Raw genomic sequence first — 22,044 nt, forward strand, 5'->3', positions numbered from 1 at the left:
TACAACTGTGTTCAGACTTCTGTTTTTCTAGCTGTGTGACTCCTGAATAACTTAGACTTAGTCCTCTTAATTTCAGGTACAAAATGTGAATGATAATCAAAGATTACTGTGAGAATTAAATATAATTCTGGCTGAAGAGCTAAGAATATCCATTAAGCAATAAGTGCTAAATAAATAGATATAAGAATAATAATCTTGTTATAATTATTAAGAATTATAATTGAAAACCTAAAATCTTCCCCTAAACACTCTTCTGCCCCAAAGATTGGGCCCCTGTCCTGTCCATGATCTCAGCCTTGATTCTTGGCTGTTAGTCCCTCTCAGATACTAAGAATTTAATTCAAGAGGAGGGGAAAAGAAAAACTAGGGAATGCAAGAAGAAGAGCTGAGAGAGGAACCGCTGAATAAAACCTGGTGATAAACAGAAGTAAAAAGGAAGATGGGTTAATTGGCCTCCAGTAATTTCTTATTTAATTTAATAAATTCTACATATAAAATTGCACATTTTGTCTCTTTAGCTACATGGAAAGATCTTGGAGGAAAAGCACTCTTTCTTCAAGTTCTCTTACTCCTTCTCAAGAAGAAGCCAGGCACAGATACGAGGTATCAAATAAATGTTTACTGATATTTTCTTTAATTTTTACCAAAATATAAAAGCACGTGGTCCTATTTATTCCACATAATTCTAAGATATTGATGCTTATTGTTATCAAATTAAATTACAAATAAAACAGACTGAACATGGCAGTGGTGGGCATCATTTCTCCTGATTACAAAAGTCCTCAGCCTGTAAACAATTTGAAGACTGCTGTAGATGCAGGTAACATCCCCAAATTATCATGCTAATTAATTAGTAGCATGAGAAAAAAATAATCACAGAAAAGACTGGAGAAATGACCAAAGGATGGAATAAAACAAATAGGAAAAGATAATCCCATTACAAACATTTAAATGCCATACAATACTTTGTTTCAGAATTATGGTGAAAGTAACTGCCTTTCAGATAGATACAGATTTCTTTTTAAACAGTAGACTTAGTATAAATTGTTCTTCCTGGAATAGAAATTGAAACTTATCACTGATTCTTTGGTTCACTCTAATAACTACTTTCCATAGTTAGAGGTTTATTTTCCTATTAAATCTCCTCCCCAGTCTCCCTCAGAAAAAAAGGTGCTTTTTTTTCTAATGCTTATTTATTTTTAATTGTTAATATCATTCATTTAAAATTGCTGGCAAACTTAAGCTAGCTTTTTAGGCAACCAGAGGAATTTAAATTATTAAAATTAGTTTTTGTTTAGACTTATTTCAAAGAAATATGTTAATAAATATCTAGCAATTTCTAAAGACATGATGAAGTCAGTGTGAATGAATATAGCTGCAGTATGAACAACCTTTATCATATTACACAAACCTTTAGTACCTAATAATAGGGTCTCTCTTAAACTCAATACACACCTTTGAGTTGAAATTAAAACTTACTTGCAGTTCTGGCACACTTTGCACTCAGGACATTGCCAACCTGCACGTTTTAATGGAGTAACCGCTATATCCAGGCACATTCCATGATAGTGCTGACCACAAGTAGTACAAAAGAACTGATCTAAGAGGTCTCCCGGGCTGTCGCACACTGCACAGTTTGCATCTTCCTTTGCTACAATTAACAGTAAAACAACGAAATTGTTGTATAAGAATTTAATATTTTTCTGGCTTTACAGTTTAAAAATCACTTGAAGGGAATTTTCATGGTAAATCTTTCAGACACTTGAAATTATCCACATTGAACTGATATCCAATCAGAATAAGGTCTCCATTAAAACATTATAATATCTTTAATCTAAATTTAATCACATTAAATTTAATCATATAGTTTTGCAATGATTTGTACCTACATCTACTTGAGACCATAAGCAGTTCTTATTTAATTTTATATCCCTAATACCAGTGATATGCTGGGCACCTAGTTAATGTTCAATATATGCTTGCTGAAAAGAACCAAAAAGGAAAATATCAACTGAGAGGCGCTTTGCAGTGCAAAAATAAACATTTTTATTTGAGTGTTAAATAGGTTTTGAAATTAACAAAATCAGAGACAAAATTAAGAAATGTTAATATCAATTAGATTAAGATGCTTCTTATGCATAAACACTAATTTTTATTCAAGTCAAATAAGGGTTTTTTAATACTGGAAAATATATGAGGGAGAACATTAAAGATGGAAGCTACATATTCATACACAAATATAATACTTCATATACTAATTCTATATTCATCTATATTAATTGCCAGTTGTAAAAAAAATTATGGACATCGTCTATCACTAAATGTGGATTAAAAGGAATGGCACTTTTTAACAGTTCTTGTACCATCTAAAATAAAAAATAAATGTCAGGATAAACTGGCTTGCCAAGTATACAAACGCATGCATATTACAATATAATAAGGAAAAGAATGTATTCTAAAATCATACCAATTGGATGATATACACAAATATGTCTGTAACTGACACTTATGTTCTCAACTAAATGGTCTGATTGTCCTAGGACCGTTTTAAATTGTACATACGATTTTTTTTTTTTCCTCTTTCGCTTTCTGAAGATTTGGTCAGTCCTCTCTGGCTATAAGCCCTTTCTACCTGCTTTCTTTCCCCAGTCAAGTATCTTGAAACGGAGTAATAATCTATTCCTTTTCCTTACACCAAGAATTGGTTTTGTGGGCCATAGAAGTCTTTGGCATACAGAGTTTTTGTTTTTATTTTAGAATCCTTTTAAAATGGTAAAAAAAAAAAAAAAAAAACCATTTGCAGTTTGAGGGCAGAACACAAACAGGCCCTAGGATGCATCTAGACTGTAAGCTGGGCCCCTGGCGGCTCCTCACCCACTGTTCATCTGAAGCTACTTAATGAGGCTACCAGTGGCCTATGAAATCCCGTGGTTACTTTTTAGGTCTTACCTTATTTGCCATCTGCAGCGTTTACATCTACGCCCACACTGAAATTTCCTACCTTGATTGACTTCTATGATGGCAGCTTTCTCCAGATTTCTCCTTAGGCTTCCCATGCCCCCAATCTCCTCCTGCTGTGCTGGCTTTTGTGCCTCCACAAGCCCTCTAAATGATGGAGTCTCTTAGGATTTCATCCTCTTCCATCTTTTCTAATTCCCCATGGTTTTTCTTTGTAATCACATCAATTCCTACATCATAAAACACCACCACAATTCCCAGATCTCTATCACCAGACCCAAACTTCTTTCTGAACTTCAAAATGTTATTTTCAAGTCTTACTGGACCCTCAATAGCCAGGTGTTCTAAAAATACTCAAACTCAACTCCTCTAAAACTCTTTTTTTTTTTTTTTAATAAATTTATTTATTTTTGGCTGCGTTGGGTCTTTGTTGCTGCACGCAGGTTTTCTCCAGTTGGGGAGAGTGGGGCTACTCTTCATTGTGGTGAGCGGGCCTCCCATTGCTGTGGCCTCCCTCATGGCGGAGCACGGGCTCTAGGTGCGCGGGCCTCAATAGCTGCGGCACGCGGGCTCAGTAGTTGTGGCGCACGGGCCTAGCTGCTCCGTGGCACGTGGGATCTTCCTGGACCAGGGATCGAACCCGTGTCCCCTGCATTGGCAGGCTGATTCTCAACCACTGCACCACCAGGGAAGCCCCCTCTAGAACTTTTTTTAAACCTAAACCTCTCCCTTCTTTCTCGACCTGCTGGGTAAAGAAACTTTAGTGTCACTATTGACCCTTAACTACTCCCTGACCCAACACATCCAATTGGATACCAGTTCTTACTGAGTAAACTTTTTATGTATCCTCTTCCATCTGTTTGTACAGTTCAGTCCATCACACTTTGTCTTGGTCACTGCAGTTATCTTCTGAATGGAATGCTGGCTTAGGGCTCTGACCTCCTCCCTAAATCAGCTAAAGATCCAGAGCAATTTTCTAAGTGTTACGCCCTGCGCAAATTACAACTTTATCAACACCTCCTTTCTTGCCTTAAAATAAAAAAATCAAAAATTTCTAGTTTGAGGCAAAAAAAGGAGTGGGGGGGGGATTATCTCCTTTTCCAACTGAATCTCAGAACATTCACTATTTCCTGGTCAGATCAAGCGGTCTGCTGTGCACGTTAACACAACAGACTGCTCAACCTTTGTGTACTTGTACACATTCTGTTCCTTCTGCCTGTAATTTTGTTCCTTTGTTGTACCACTAGCCCATTCGAAAGAGGCCTTTAAAACTCTTGCTCAGACATAAACCCTATCTAATGTTACCACACCTAAATGCCCATTTAGTTGTTGATTATTCCTTTCCCCATATGCTTAGAAGAAACTGTTAAATCATCAATTAATTATAACACAATACCGTGAACCCTTGAAGGGTAGTAACCTTGTCTTTTTCAACTTCATATCCTCAGTTGCCTAGCACAAATCAATTCTTATATTTTAAGCAAAGGAGTTGCTTCTAAAATCATTTTTAAGTGGCTCTTTAAATGACAGGCATTTAGAAGAAAGCATTAATTCTAAAAATGAAATTACATGTATTAGTTCATTTTTTTAAATAAAAATGGAAAAACAGAGCAAAGTAGTTTTCTTAATACTAAAAGAGAGTTCCATATTTACTCATTCAAGCTAAGTACATTTAAAAACTAATCTTTGATTTTTGCCTACCCTCAAAACTTACAGAAACTGGGGCAAGTACTGGACTCTATCAGATTACATCTTTCTATTGTAATTTGCCAGGAACACTATCTAAATACTTCTGTGAAACTTTCTAGAGTTTGCTACTCTGCCACTTCAACTTGCCATGGTAGCTATTAGTCACGTGTAGCTATTGCGCAATGGAAATGTGATTAGTCCAAATTGAGATGTGCTATACATATAAAACACACTCCGAATTCCAAAGACTTAATAGGAAAAAAATATTAATGTCACTATCTCAAAAATTTTATTAATTACAAGTTGAAATATTAACATTTTGGATATATTGGGTTAAGTATGTATTTTTAAAATTAATTTCAAATAAAAAATTTTAACATGACCACTAGAAAAATTAAAATTACATATATTGCTCACATCATATTTCTATTGCACAGCACTGTTTTATACAGCAAAGCTCATTCTGCAACAAGGTAACTCTGTGTATCACTATAGCAGAGATTACTTTTTATTCTATGACAGTTTCCACCAATTCCTTGATGACAATACTGTCACGTTGTATGATTAGTATGCATCATTTAATAAATTGGGCAAAAAAAAATCCATGTGATATATTCAGTCCAAAAACATTTACTATGCATTATATAAAAATAATAATAGAAAAAACTTGGTCCCAACCATTTTTCTGATCTGGGCGAACATACAGAAATATGTAGAAATACTAAAACAGCCTTTTGGAGGGCATGCATTAAGAAGATGACATTACTGGATGGCTTAAGTGTCATGTCAGACATAAGTATATGTACATATACATACATATATGTCTGAAAGCCAAAGGGGCGTTAAGCTTGAAGCAATAATCAAACGACTAAGTGAAAATTTTCTTTAAGCAGTAGGGAAGGCAAAATAGATTGAGTGAAAGACTAAAGATAAAGACAATTTAAGAGAGGACAGGAGTAAAATCCAGGTTAATTTGGCTCCAAAGATCATATTCTTTACTACTAATCAACATTGATGCCCACTGGAAGGGCAAAGAAGGTGAAGAATAAAAGTGCGAAGGAAAAGTGCCAGCACAGGCATAGCAGGAAGAAGCTAAATGATGTAGGGAAAGCAAGAAAAGAGCAGCAGAAACAGAGAATAAGCTTTGGACAGGTCACTTCTTCCTAAGTGACAGCTGTGACGAGAAGAAATGGAGGAAAAGGCAAAAACATGGAGCTTAAATTCGATGGAAGCTTATCATAGATCCTTAAACATGGTCAATTTGGAAGGTGAGACTACTGCTTAAGAAAGGCTAGACAGCACATAAGAAGAGAACCAGGTGAAGAGCACAGTCTCAAGTCAGATTATTATCAGTGAATTTTAAAAGGACTAAATCAGCATAGCTTTGTAACTTCCATCGACATTACAACTTCCGTGATCTATGTTTCCATCGCTGGCAGGACACTCTGCAAGGTGATTTGCCTATCAAAATGGAATCCCTAGAAAGAAGAAGTAAATCATGGATGTTGTCCAGAGAGGCTGGCCCACAGAGTAGGCAGGTAGGTAAGAAAGAAAGGTCAGGGGGCTGACAGAATTTAAGGTAACAGAAAAGTAGCAGGACTTGGTGTCAAGAGAGACCAGACAACTAAGAAAATGAGGTAGGAGTTAAAAGTTTAAATGAAGTAAAGGAAGAAAAAGCTGAGTGATGAAAGTAAATACGCTGGGGGAGGGGGAGTGGATTAAGAGATGTAGCATTCCCAGGTTTAAACCTTGCAAAGGCTTCTCACTGAAGACAGAATAAAATCCAAACCCCTTCCCTTATTTACAAGGCCTACATGATCTAGTCTTTCTTCGCCTTGATGTGGTCTCTACTACCCACTTGGCAGACACTAAGTTCCAGACACAGTAACTAGCTGTCTATTCCACAATCACTCCATGCTCCTGCCTCAAGGCCTGCGCAGTAGTTGTTCGCTCAGCCTGGAATGTTCTTTCCTCTGACCTTGCATGGCTGGCTTTCTGCCATTCAGCCTTCCATGAGAGGGAAAATACTACTCAGGAAGTATATGTGGCTATGTCCCTTAGATGGATATTTAGCGTAAAGTTTCCAGGCAAGGTTAGTGTATACTTGCATCGTCGTGAAAATAAGGTTAGAGCCATGACTGGCATTTTTCGAAGACAAAGCACCCCAAAATTGTTTTCTGATGAAAATGCTGGTCATGCTCACAGATGCGCTCTTTTTGCTGGGATGTTTTTTTCTAATGAGGTCCATGTTTTTGTTAGATTTTTCAACTTTCATAAAAAGATGTCAATCTTACTCCTAACTCAGGTAACTATCACAGCATACCGCTCTGTTCTTAGCCAGCAGCATCAAGTATTATACTCAATGCAAACACATTACTTAGATAAGAGCTAAAATAACTACCTTTCAGTACAGCAATTCATAATATATGGTACAATGCTACATGATTTTCATTGTCATTTAACCTTCATAATAACACTGTCATTTAAGATATCCCCATTTTTAAAACATAAAAAGTGCTTTGTGCTATGACATACAATTAGAACAGCTAAATATACAAATGAAAGATTTTATAAGACTATTACGTAGTCTTGTATATTACTGCAATACAGTCTATCTGCAGTACTCTCTACATCCTTGGATTAAAACAGACGCTCAGGAAGCTGGGTATTTAGACTGCATTGTTTAGGATCCCCAGGGAATAGAATTTACTCAACTGGGCTTTGGTTTTATACCACTGACTTATTTTAAGGGCTGTTGTAAGAAATTGCCCTGTGGGGTTTGTTGTTTATACTGCAAGACAGCTACTTGAAGACAGTTTCTCACTACCATATACAGTGTACATACAGTGTCAGTATCAAGTGAATTATTATTACTACAAATCAGGCAACTGTTCATATGCCCTTCTTCATGCTGACTGCTGGAAAGCTCTGGAGCCAGATTTGTGGCATAGGCCTGGGAAATACACATTTATTTTGGGTATCAGCCTCACCGTATTACCCTCCCATTTATCCTATCCTTATTTTCCCTTCCCACTGGCCAAATTTTCTTGCTTATTTTTAGTCTTACTTTATGCTACTGTTCATGTATTTGTGTAAGTCTCCGTAAGTCTACTTTGGAACAAGGCAAGGTACCAGTAATTTCAGTGTATCTTTTAGCTTTATGTTGCCAGCATGAACCTTTCACTATATTCATGATAAATGGTAACAAATCATCTCACCTCAGTTCTTACACTTCATTATTTTATAAAACAATTTATGATCTCTAACAAATAAATGTATATAAATCATATACATTATGTGAACAGAGTCTGCAAAAGAAAGTAGTACTGCCAATAAGTAATAGAATTCCTCACATTAGAAACATAGTCATAGAAAAGTCTGCATGTTGTTTACTGAGGTCTAAATCACGACCACATACAAAAGGCTGAATAAAATTTAAATTGTTAAACACACCCACAGTTGTTTTATTCAATTGGAAAAGTGTGTTATACCACCCAGAATACAATCAGCTCTGATGATTCACATCGTAGTCTGTGTACTTAGTGAAGGAATTCACTACATGAGGCCTTAAAATAAATAACACCCATTACAGTAGCTGTGCATGAATGTTGTCTTCTTCTCCCAGATTTAACGGTGTGTAATCCAAAGCATTTTTAAAACTTTAAATCCCTTATTAGCCTAAATACAATGTGACATTTCAGTTTGCCTTACCTATAATTTACGTCTGTATAGTGATTAAGGGCAACATGATTATACATGTAGACACAAAATAACTTTAACTAAAGATAAAATCATGGTACTGAACAGAGAAAAATGATGATTATGAAATCTGTGTTTGAGATTACTTTAAGCCTGAAGTAGCTATATTTATGTTTCACAAAGCTGGAAAAGATAGGAAAAAAGCCTTTACTGACATTGCTAAGAATACAGGTAAAAGCTAACAATTAGGTAACTAAGAGATGACATAAAAAAAGACTGAATAAAGAAGGCATCAAAGAGATTTCACAAGCAGATTGGAAATTCAATTTACTAGGGAAAAAAGATCTCAAATCATGCATGCTCATTGGAAATCCATATACTAGGAAAAAAGTAAGATCTCTATTTAATAAGGATAGGAAAGAGTTATAATTTTCTGTATAACATAAATTTCAAACACTTAAACCTTTTCACCTAATTATAAAATACTGTTTGGAAAAGAAAAAAAAAAAAAGACAACTGAGGATTATAGATAATTATAACCAAGACAGATGAATCAAGAAGAAGCATTAATGAGATTTCTATTATGACTACTAGGACATTTTCCAAGATTTTCAAGTGTTTGGTGATCCTATCAACATACATCCTGAAATAACATCTGAATGAACCATCTTCTAAATCTCCAACTGGGTAGTATTTTTAGTGTAAAAGACACTGAATTAAATACACTGTTTAATTTTTTAAATGACCTACTTTCATAGTACATATTAAAATACCATATACTCAGCAAGTTTACCTTTCTACAGTAGTTAAATTTTTTAAATAAGAATAAAAAACATGCAAACTATCTTTGAATTTTTGAGGAAATAACTCTCTGGATATAACTTCAATGATATTGTTGGTAACAGATTCCTCCCCCTGCCCCCTCACCCCACCCAAGGATCTCTTGTGAAGATCTCTCAGATTATCAAGATTATGTAATGTTGCCTTTTACCACAAGTAGAATAACACTTAGGGAACTTAAACATTTGTTATTTTAAGTAAATACACTGATAAATGTTTTTAAATATATCTGTAGTAAACTTACATCTTTCAGGAGCTTGGTCAATGTGCTCTGGACAAAGAAGGAAGAAGTGACTGAAATCCTGAAAGGTGCCGGCTCCAGCAGCACAAGGATAATGGTACATCTGGGCACATTTCTCTTCACAGCATTTGATAGTGGCTCCAAGGTGCTTACAAAATGCACATCGCTGGAAGGGAGCAAAGGATAAAGAAATATCCTTATAAAACCTGGAAAAGCAACACTCAAAGGTGGGGCTACGAAGATATTCAAAAGTCTTTGTACATTACTAGTAAAACAATTTGAAGCCTGCAGAGCACTAAATAAAGGATCAGTTAAAATGATAAAATCTAAGTTCTCCGTTCAGTGCTTGGTAAATATTCATCCAAGGATGAATACATATTCATCCTTCCATTCAAGTTTAGAAAGTTAGCATTTCACTTTTTTTTTTCTATTGACTTTGTCAATACAACTACCATTTTTAAAAAACTAATAATATGGTTAAAAGGGCAGGTTTCTAGTTGGGGATTATTTTTAACAGGTGATTAAATCCCATTAATAAACAGATAAAACATATATATATTATTTCCAAAACCTCTATTTTCACCCTGCCTAAAAATCAACATGAAGTAAACTAGTCAATCACAGAATAAGTTAATGAGTGGCAACTACATGGTTAAAGGCACACATACAAATCTACACACTTCATTGTAGCAGTTAGTTTCAAGTTTCTTTAAAATGCTGGGCACGTGAAGAAAAATTAAGTCATCTGACTTTCTCCTTCCCCCATTCCAATCTGCCTCTATCTCTTGCAAGTGGTAAAATCAAAGAAATAAAGTCTCAAACGAACAGCAGGAGAAGTTTGGCGCACCTGAAATGTGTAAGAAGTCAGTATGAATTATCTAAGAGTAATTCTTTCCCTAAGAAAGATTAATAAATGTCCTCATCCGCCCAAGCCCACTTGGGGCATCATAACGTACAAAATCTCTCTCCGTGTGTAGGAGATGCCTAGCTGCCCTTCTTGAATATACTTCTGTTTTAGCATTTATGCTACTGCATGGTAATTACTTATCGCTCTTTTTTCATCCAAGATCTTTGAGTAGAGGAATCGGGTTGTACTAACTTTGTATTCTTAGTACCATGAATGCTGTTTGACATAGAAAGGCCCTAATAAACTGGTGTTCATATTTACATATATTAAGTGGACTTCACTTTTGGTAATCTTACTGTAGGTGTGGCTCATGACTAGCAGAGCTGAACTACCTGAAGCCAAGTGGGACGGCACGTGGTAAAACCGAGGCTCAGGTAATAGAGTTGCTAACATTACTATGAACATCTTCACGTGCTAATATACTGATTCCATCTTCTGCTAGTCAATTAGATAATACAATAGTTTGTAAATTGTAAATAATTTCAATGTCTTGCATGTAAATTTACATAAGATATCACATGCCATCAAACGCCTCCTCATAACCATCGGTCCCCTGCACGGAACCAATATAAGAAAGTTAAGCGTCTCTTGGTGTGTCTTCTACACATTTTGGCTGCAGGCAACAAGACCACTGCAGTTTCTAAGTAACTCATAAACACTAGCTATATCTTTGACATTTTAGTTTTATATAATGTCCACAAGTTCACACACTAACACACATTTCAGTTGTCTTTTTGTACTCAAAGGTATTATTACTGCATTAACAAAAACTGAAGAAAAGAAATAAAGCCTTCTTTATCTTCACTGATAAAGCATAATAATCAGCTTTTTCCAAACAATATATTTATGTCACAACCTCCTATGGTATCCAAATATGTTTACTGTATTAACAGAACCCAGAATTAAAGACATGTATAATATCTAGGTAGTCTGAGTATCCTTGAGTCAATACTGGAAAGGTCAAGGTAATGTTGAGGGAAGAAAGTACATTTATATGTCCAATCAACCACTGAAAAGTTTTTATTATTAACTCATTAACATCGCAAAATAATTTCTGCTACACTGTTAAAATCTAGAATCTCCATTACTTTTATAGCATATGGCAAGTTGTACAGAAACCTTTTGCTCTAAAAGTAATTTTGACAAATAAAATATAATGACTTTTAAGTGTATAGTAAGGAAATAAAATAATTTAACTTGATCCTTTTCTCACTGTCTATATCATTTTAGAAACATCAACATGTTCTCTTAATCATATTTGCAATGGAAAATATTACATGACATTAGCTAAACTACTATGAGAAGTCCTGGAATGTATCCAACATACTAATTTACAATAACATGTAAAGAGATTAGGGAATAAAGGGAAATAAAATACTAACTGCATTTAAGTGAACGCTTCAAACCCATCTGTTATAACTACATAGCTAATGAAAGACATTTGGCATTGAAAGAAAACATATACTATCTATACAGGCTGGAATATATCTTTTTGAACCAATAAAAAGCATTTATAAAATTGTAGAAAATGTCAAAGAATAAATTTCTACAGGAAACTTGTCTAACATCAGCACCCTCATACACCGCAAGTCACAAATCAAAACAAATTATAACCTAAGTAACAATTACAAAGCTTATTAACATTTCGTGAGAGGAAGGTAAGATAAAAAGCTCTTATCAACTAAACAATTTGACTCGATATTAAAAACTCCTAAATAATTTTTTATACTTTTTTAACCATTAAAAAGAAGAGAAGGAGAGGGAAAGATAAAAAGAAAAGTGTTAAATATCTTTTGACATTAGTCCAAGAACACATCAAAGAAAACACTCCCAATGAGAGTTCACATTGCCACCTGTAAGAAAGAGTCTGAGGAACTTCCAAAACTTGGAAAGCTCTCGCAAAATAAATCTATAATACAAAACAAAATCAACAAAATTTCAGAGATTAAGGTTCAAGATGAGTTATGAAACAGTAACAATAAGTTTCAGGATATTCCAAAGCTTGTTCAATTAATTATCAAGTATTTATTCTATATCAACTACTGCAATTGGCTAAGTGCTGTAAGAAATATCAAATATTAATTTTCTACACACCAGGCTGTTTTTAACCTTTACCAAACTTTTCTTATTAGTCTGTTAGGATTCTCCCATAATGCTGTAATTACGAATGAAGATAGCAAGTAAGAGAAAAAATAAAATGGCATGGGAAACTATCAGGAAGGTCCAATGTCTGTTTAGAAAGAGTACTAGAAAGAGAGAAAATAGAAGGATTATAAGCAGAGAAATTAGAAAGAAAATTTATGAAAATATCTAATAATAAGAGGTAACATTTATTAAGCATAATTTCCATTTAATAGATGAGGAAACTGAAAGACAAGAGTCTTTTTTTTCTGTTCTATTGATATCCGTTTCACTACAAAAACACCCACCCAAACAGAAAACACCAGCTTCAGATTAAAATGTCTTACACCTAGAAACATGGGCAAAGATAACAAGGATAAATGAAAAATTCTAGTAGCCCCACCAAAAAGAAAAGGGGTCATTTACAAAGAAAGGACAAACGGGAATTGCTTTTCATTGGCAATATTAAATGTAAAAACAAAAAAGAGCGGCTTCCGGGAAGATGGCGGAAGAGTAAGACACGGAGATCACCTTCCTCCCCACAGGTACATCAGAAATACATCTACACGTGGAACAACTCCTACAGAACACCTACTGAACGCTGGCAGAAGACCTCAGACCTCCCAAAAGGCAAGAAACCCCCCACGTACCTGGGTAGGGCAAAAGAAAAAAGGAAAAACAGAGACAAAAGGATAGGGACGGGACCTGCACCTCTGGGAGGGAGCTGTGAAGGAGGAAAGGTTTCCACACACTAGAAGCCCCTTCACAGGCTGAGACTGCGGGTGGCGGAGGGGGAGAGCTTCGAAGCCGCGGAAGAGAGCGCAGCCACAGGGGTGCGGGGGGCAAAGCAGAGAGATTCCCGCACAGATGATCAGGGCCGGCCGGCACTCACCAGCCCGAGAGGCTTGTCTGCCCACCCGCCGGGGCGGGCGGGGCTGGGAGCTGAGGCTCGGGCTTCGGTCGGAGCACAGGGAGAGGACTGGGGTTGGCTGCGTGAACACAGCCTACAGGGGGTTAGTGCGCCACGGCTAGCCGGAAGGGAGTCCGAGGAAAAGTCTGGAGCTGCCGAAGAGGCAGGAGACTTTTTCTTATGTCTTTGTTTCCTGGTGCACGAGGAGAGGGGATTAAGAGCGCTGCTTAAAGGAGCTCCAGAGACGGGCGCGAGACGCGGCTAACAACGCAGACCCCAGAGACGGGCATGAGACGCTAAGGCTGCTGCTGCCACCACCAAGAAGCCTGTGTGCGAGCACAGGTCACTCTCCATACACCCCTTACGGGGAGCCTGTGCAGCCCGACACTGCCAGGGTCCCGGGATCCAGCGACAACTTCCCCGGGAGAACGCACAGTGCACCTCGGGCTGGTGCAACGTCACATCGGCCTCTGCTGCCGCAGGCCCGCCCCGCACGCCCTGCCCCTCCCTCCCCCCAGCCTAAGTGAGCCAGAGCCCCTGAATCAGCGGCTCCTTTAACCCCGTCCTGTCTGAGCGAAGAACAAACGCCCTCTGGCCACCTACACGCAGAGGCAGGGCCAAAGTCAAAACTGAGTCCGGGGAGCTGTGCTAACAAAGAAGAGAAAGGGAAATCTCTCCCAGCAGCCTCAGAAGCAGCGGATTAAAGCTCCACAATCAACTTGATGTACCTGCATCTAAGGAATACCTGAATAGATGACGAACCATCCCAAATTGAGGAGGTGGACTTTGACAGAAACATTTATGATTTTTTCCCCTTTTCCTCTTTTTGTGAGTGTGTATGTGTATGCTTCTGTGTGAGATTTTGTCTGTATAGCTTTCTTTCCATCATTTGTCCTAGGGTTCAATCCGATTTTTTTATTTTTAATAATTATTTTTTATTATAATAACATTATTTTATTTTCTTATTTTATTTTACTTTACCTTCTTTCTTTCTTTTTTTCCTTCCTCCTTCCCTCCTCCTTTCTTTCTTTCATTCTTTTTCTTTATTTCTTCTACTAATTCTTTCTTTCTACTTTTTCTCCCTTTTATTCTGAGCCGTGTGGATGAAAGGCTCTTGGTGCTGCAGCCAGGAGTCAGGGCTCTGCCTCTGAGGTAGGAGAGCCAACTTCAGGACACTGGTCAACAAGAGACCTCCCAGCTCCACATAATATCAAACTGCGAAAATCTCCCAGAGACCTCCATCTTAACACCAGCACCCAGCTTCACTCAACGACCAGCAAGCCACAGTGCTGGACAACCTATGCCAAACAACTAGCAAGACAGGAACACAACAGCACCCATTAGCAGAGAGGCTGCCTAAAATCATAATAAGTCCACAGACACCCCAAGACACACCACCAGACGTGGACCTGCCCACCAGAAAGACAAGATCCAGCCTCATCCACTAGAACACAGGCACTAGTCCCCTCCACCAGGAAGCCTGCACAACCCACTGAACCAACCTTAGCCACTGGGGACAGACACCAAAAACAACGGGAACTACGAACTTGCAGCCTGCGAAAAGGAGACCCCAAACACAGTAAGATAAGCAAAATGGGAAGACAGAAAAACACACAAGAGATGAAGGAGCAAGATAAAAACCCACCAGACCGAACAAATGAAGAGGAAATAGGCAGTCTACCTGAAAAAGAATTCAGAATGATAGTAAAGATGATCCAAAATCTTGGAAATAGAATAGACAAAATGCAAGAGACATTTAACAAGGACCTAGAAGAACTAAAGATGAAACAAACAACGATGAACAACACAATAAATGAAATGAAAAATACTCTAGATGGGATCAATAGCAGAATAACTGAGGCAGAACAGATAAGTTACCTGGAAGATAAAATAATGGAAATAACTACTGCAGAACAGAATAAAGAAAAAAGAATGAAAAGAACTGAGGACAGTCTCAGGGACCTCTGGGACAATATTAAACGCACCAGCATTCGAATTATAAGGGTCCCAAAAGAAGAAGAGAAAAAGAAAGGGACTGAGAAAATATTTGAAGAGATTATAGTTGAAAACTTCCCTAATATGGGAAAGAAAATAGTTAATCAAGTCCAGGAAGCACAGAGAGTCCCATACAGGATAAATCCAAGGAGAAATATGCCAAGACACATATTAATCAAACTGTCAAAAATTAAATACACAGAAAACATAGTAAAAGCAGCAAGGGAAAAATAACACACAAGGGAATCCCCATAAGGTTAACAGCTGATCTTTCAGGAGAAACTCTGCAAGCCAGAAGGGACTGGCAGGACATACTGAAAGTGATGAAGGAGAAAAACCTGCAACCAAGATTACTCTACCCAGCAAGCATCTCATTCAGATTTGATGGAGAAATTAAAACCTTTACAGACAAGCAAAAGCTGAGAGAGTTCTGCACCACCAAACCAGTTTTACAACAACTGCTAAAGGAACTTCTCTAGGCAAGAAACACAAGAGAAGAAAAAGACCTACAATAACGAACCCAAAACAATTAAGAAAATGGGAATAGGAACATAGATATCGATAATTACCTTAAAGGTAAATGGACTAAATGCTCCCACCAAAAGACACAGATTAGCCGAATGGATACAAAAACAAGACCCATATATTTGCTGTCTACAAGAGACCCACTTCACATACAGACTGAAAGTAAGGGGATGGAAAGAGCTATTTCATGCAAATGGAAACCAAAAGAAAGCTGGAGTAGCGATTCTCGTATCAGACAAAATAGACTTTAAAATAAAGACTATTAGAAGAGACAAAGAAGGACACTACATAGTGATCAAGGGATCGATCCAAGAAGAAGATATAACAATTGTAAATATTTATGCACCCAACATAGGAGCACCCCAATACATAAGGCAAATACTAACGGCAATAAAAGGGGAAATCGACAGTAACACATTCATAGTAGGGGTTTGTAACACCCCACTTTCACCAATGGACAGATCATCCAAAATGAAAATAAATAAGGAAACACAAGCTTTAAATGAGACATTAAACAAGATGGACTTAATTGATATTTATAGGACATTCCATCCAAAACAAAAAAATACACATTCTTCTCAAGTGCTCATGGAACATTCTCCAGGATAGATCATATCCTGGGTCACAAATCAAGCCTTGGTAAATTTAAGAAAATTGAAATTGTATCAAGTATCTTTTCCGACCACAACGCTATGAGACTAGATATCAATTACAGGAAAAGATCTGTAAAAAATACAAACACATGGAGGCTAAACAATACACTACTTAATAATGAAGTGATCACTGAAGAAACCAAAAAATACCTAGAAACAAATGAAAATGGAGACACGACGACCCAAAACCTATGGGATGCAGCAAAAGCCGTTCTAAGAGGGAAGTTTATAGTAATACAAGCCTACCTTAAGAAACAGGAAACATCTCGAATAAACAACCTAATCTTGCACCTAAAGCAATTCGAGAAGGAAGAAAAAAAAAAACCCAAAGTTAGCAGAAGGAAAGAAATCATAAAGATCAGATCAGAAATAAATGAAAAAGAAATGAAGGAAACAATAGCAAAGATCAATAAAACTAAAAGCTGATTCTTTGATAAGATAAACAAAATTGATAAACCATTAGCCAGACTCATCAAGAAAAAAAGGGAGAAGACTCAAATCAATAGAATTAAAAATGAAAAAGGAGAAGTAACAACTGACACTGCAGAAATACAAAAGATCATGAGAGATTACTACAAGCAACTCTATGCCAATAAAATGGACAACCTGGAAGAAATGGACAAATTCTTAGAAATGCACAACCTGCCAAGACTGAATCAGGAAGAAATAGAAACTATGAACAGACCAATCACAAGCACTGAAATTGAAACTCTGATTAAAAACCTTCCAACAAACAAAAGCCCAGGACCAGATGGCTTCACAGGCGAATTCTATCAAACATTTAGAGAAGAGCTAACACCTATCCTTCTCAAACTCTTCCAAAATATAGCAGAGGGAGGAACACTCCCAAATTCATTCTACGAGGAAACCATCACCTTGATACCAAAACCAGACAAGGATGTCACAAAGAAAACTACAGGCCAATATCACTGATGAACATAGATGCAAAAATCCTCAACAAAAGACTAGCAAACAGAATCCAACAGCACATTAAAAGGATCATACGCCATGATCAAGTGGGGTTTATTCCAGGAATGCAAGGATTCTTCAATATACGCAAATCAATCAGCGTGATACACCATATTAACAAACTGAAGGAGAAAAACAATATGATCATCTCAATAGATGCAGAGAAAGCTTTTGACAAAATTCAATATCCATTTATGATAAAAACCCTCCAGAAAGTAGGCATAGAGGGAACTTTCCTCAACATAATAAAGGCCATATATGACAAACCCACAGCCAACATCGTCCTCAATGGTGAAAAACTGAAAGCATTTCCAGTAAGATCAGGAACTAGACAAGGTTGCCCACTCTCACCACTCTTATTCAACATAGTTTTGGAAGTTTTAGCCACAGCAATCAGAGAAGAAAAGGAAATAAAAGGAATCCAAATCGGAAAAAAAGAAGTAAAGCTGTCACTGTTTGCAGATGACATGATCCTATACATAGAGAATCCTAAAGATGCTACCAGAAAACTACTAGAGCTAATCAATGAATTTGGTAAAGTGGCAGGATACAAAATTAATGCACAGAAATCTCTGGCATTCCTATATACTAATGATGAAAAATCTGAAAGTGAAATCAAGAAAACACTCCCATTTACCATTGCAACAAAAAGAATAAAATATCTAGGAATAAACCTACCTAAGGAGACAAAAGACCTGTATGCAGAAAATTATAAGACACTGATGAAAGAAATTAAAGATACAAATAGATGGAGAGATATACCATGTTCTTGGATTGGAAGAATCAACATTGTGAAAATGACTCTACTACCCAAAGCAATCTACAGATTCAATACAATCCCTATCAAACTACCACTGGCATTTTTCACAGAACTAGAACAAAAAATTTCACAATTTGTATGGAAACACAGAAGACCCCGAATAGCCAAAGCAATCTTGAGAACGAAAAACGGAGCTGGAGGAATCAGGCTCCCTGACTTCAGACTATACTACAAAGCTACAGTAATCAAGACAGTATGGCACTGGCACAAAAAGAGAAAGGTAGATCAATGGAACAGGATAGAAAGCACAGGGATGAACCCACGCACATATGGTCACCTTATCTTTGATAAAGGAGGCAGAAATGTACAGTGGAGAAAGGACAGCCTCTTCAATAAGTGATGCTGGGAAAACTGGACAGGTACATGTAGAAGTATGAGATTAGATCATTCCCTAACACCATACACAAAAATAAGCTCAAAATGGATTAAAGATCTAAATGTAAAGCCAGAAACTATCAAACTCTTAGAGGAAAACATAGGCAGAACACTCTATGACATAAATCACAGTAAGATCCTTTTTGACCCTCCTCCTAGAGAAATGGAAATAAAAACAAAAATAAATGGGACCTAATGAAACTTCAAAGCTTTTGCAGAGCAAAGGAAACCATAAACAAGGCCAAAAGACAACCCTCAGAATGGGAGAAAATATTTGCAAATGAAGCAACTGACAAAGGATTTATCTCCAAAATTTATAAGCAGCACATGCAGCTCAATAACAAAAAAACAAACAACCCAATCCAAAAGTGGGCAGAAGACCTAAATAGACATTTCTCCAAAGAAGATATGCAGACTGCCAACAAACACATGAAAAAATGCTCAACATCATTAAACATTAGAGAAATGCAAATCAAAACTACAATGAGATATCATCTCACACCAGTCAGAATAGCCATCATCAAAAAATCTAGAAACAATAAATGCTGGAGAGGGTGTGGAGAAAAGGGAACACTCTTGCACTGTTGGTGGGACTGTGAATTGGTACAGCCACTGTGGAGAACAGTATGGAGGTTCCTTAAAAAACTACAAATAGAACCACCATACGACCCAGCAATCCCACTACTGGGCATATACCCTGAGAAAACCATAATTCAAAAAGAGTCATATTCCAAAATGTTCATTGCAGCTCTATTTACAATAGGCCGGAGATGAAAACAACCTAAGTGTCCATCATCAGATGAATGGATAAAGAAGATGTGGCACATATATACAATAGAATATTATTCAGCCATAAAAAGAAACGACATTGAGCTATTTGTGATGAGGTGGATAGACCTAAAGTCTGTCATACAGAGTGAAGTAAGTCAGAAAGAGAAAAACAAATACCATATGCTAACACATCTATATGGATTTTAAGGGGAAAAAAATGTCATAAAGAACGTAGGGGTAAGACAGAATAAAAACACAGACCTACTAGAGAACGGACTTGAGGATATTGGGAAGGGGAAGGGTAAGCTGTGACAAAGCGAGAGAGAGGCATGGACATATATACACTACCAAATGTAAAATAGATAGCAGCCACATAGCACAGGGAGATCTGCTCGGTCCTTTGCGACCACCTGGAGGGGTGGGATATGGAGGGTGGGACGGAGGGAGATGCAAGAGGGAAGAGATATGGGAACATATGTACATGTATAACTGATTCACTTTGTTATAAAGCAGAAACTAACACACCATTGTAAAGCAATTATACTCCAATAAAGATGTTAAAAAAAAAAAAAAAGAGCAATATCTTCCAAGGTGTACAAAAAAATTCTTTGAGGGCTTCCCTGGTGGCACAGTGGTTGAGAGTCCGCCTGCCGATGCAGGGGACAGGGGTTCGTGCCCCAGTCCAGGAAGATCCCACATGCTGCGCAGCGGCTGGGCCCGTGAGCCATGGCCACTGAGCCTGCGCGTCCGGGGCCTGTGCTCCACAACAGGAGAGGCCACAACAGTGAGAGGCCCACGTACCGAAAAAAAAAAAAAAACTTTCAAAATGTGCAAAATATATTTTATGCACACACACTTTAGATGTAAATACACACAAACCTTTTATTTATGTACATGAACACACATACACACGTGTATGTATATATATATATACACACACATATGTGTATGTGTGTATATATTTGCATATGTGTATGTTTATATATATACGCATATGTGTATGTGTATCTATATATATACACAAATATGTGCACGAGGCACAGTAGCACAGGATATTCACAAATAATGATCTGGGGGGAAAGAACAGACAAATGCTATCAAAAAGAAAGCAGGTAGGACTTCCCTAGTTGTCCAGTGGTTAAGACTCCATCCTCTCGATGCAGGGGGCCCGGGTTCAATACCTGGTCAGGGAACTACATCCCACATGCTTCAACTAAGAGCCCACATGCTGCAATGAAGATCCCGTGTGCTGTAACTAAGAGCCGGCGCAGCCAAATAAATAAATATTAAAAAAAAAAAAGAGAGAGAGAGAGAGGAAGGAAGGAAGGGAGGGAGGGAGGGAGGGAGGGAGGGAAAGAGAGGAAGAAAGAGAGAGAGAAAGCAAGCAGGTACAGCAATGTTGATCATAAAAATAGGGTCCAAACCAAGAAGCAGTGAACAGGGCAAAGGTAAGTTCACATTAAAATGAATCTAACATTACAGTGAAAATTCCAAAAGAAGAAACAGTCATTAATGTTCACATGCCTAATCAATTTTCTTGACATATAAAAGTAAAGCTGACTTCAAGTTAAAAAAACAAACTTTTTAATGCTACAGTAAAAACTTAACATATGCTTAAAAAGACAAAAAAAAGGTAAAGCCAAACAGAAATACATAGACTGGACTTAACACAGCTCTCAGAAATCAAGATATTTATTAATGATGGTCAAGTTTGATTCAAACTTACACATGAACAGAGAGATCTCCAAATTCCCAGAACAGAAAATATACATTCTATTCAAATGTACATAAAATTCTTTTTAACTCACAATATCTATGGGATTAAGAAAGTCTTACAAATTCAAAAACTCAGGTATTTCCTAGGCCATATTTTAAAAAGCAGATATTTCCTAAACTTAACACATTAATAATTATAAATTCACAATATAAAGATAAACTCCCTTCAATCTATCCACTAGAAAAATTGAAAACTCCCTTCAATCTAGCAGATTTCTTTAAATCAAAATGAAAAATTATATATTATTTTTGAAGTGATTAAATAAGAAACATGTCAAAATCTCTGAGATATGGCAAATTTAGTTCAGAAGAAAAAAAAATACAGCTTGAAAAATACAAGACTCAGGGGAATTCCCTGGCAACCTAGTGGTTATTTAGGACTCCAAATCTTTGAGATATGGCAAATTTAGTTCAGAAGAAAAAAATACAGCTTGAAAAATGCAAGACTCAGGGGAATTCCCTGGCGGTCCAGTGGTTAGGACTCCACACTTCCCCTGCAGTGGGCATGGGTTTGATCCCTGGTTGGGGAACTAAGACCCCACATGCTGCGTGCAGCAGCCAAAACAGGCAAAACTCAAGACCAAAGAATAAAAGTAAGTAAAACTAGACATAAAAACTAAGCCAGTAAGAATCATAATGCATGAGATCAGCCATCTAAGGAAGAAAACACACCCTAATATTGTGTGTAGGAAGATATTATTAATGACATTCGGGTGTTTAAGTCTCTATCAAAACAATCAGTGTTTGCTTTAGAAAGATATGCTAAAATAGTACTGAGTAAAATAAAAAGCAATC

The 22,044-nt window shown here is 37.1% G+C and overlaps 1 protein-coding gene across 15 annotated transcripts in view; it reads right to left on the reverse strand.

The window, feature by feature from the left end:
- Nucleotides 1–22,044, reverse strand: part of KMT2C (lysine methyltransferase 2C) — a 294,475-nt gene that overhangs the window by 124,228 nt on the left and 148,203 nt on the right. For all 15 annotated transcript variants that reach the window (XR_009520703.1, XM_060021158.1, XM_060021157.1 and 12 more), the window contains 2 exons: nt 9,431–9,593; nt 1,480–1,651 (listed from right to left, as the gene is read on the reverse strand). Coding sequence is in view for 14 of the 15 variants with exons in the window: in XM_060021158.1 (XP_059877141.1) it covers nt 1,480–1,651; nt 9,431–9,593 (335 nt within the window). In the remaining variant the exon portion in view is untranslated. The remainder of the gene's footprint in view (nt 1–1,479; nt 1,652–9,430; nt 9,594–22,044) is intronic.

The sequence above is a fragment of the Delphinus delphis genome, chromosome 9 (assembly GCF_949987515.2).
Source record: "Delphinus delphis chromosome 9, mDelDel1.2, whole genome shotgun sequence".
Lineage (NCBI taxonomy): Eukaryota > Metazoa > Chordata > Mammalia > Artiodactyla > Delphinidae > Delphinus > Delphinus delphis.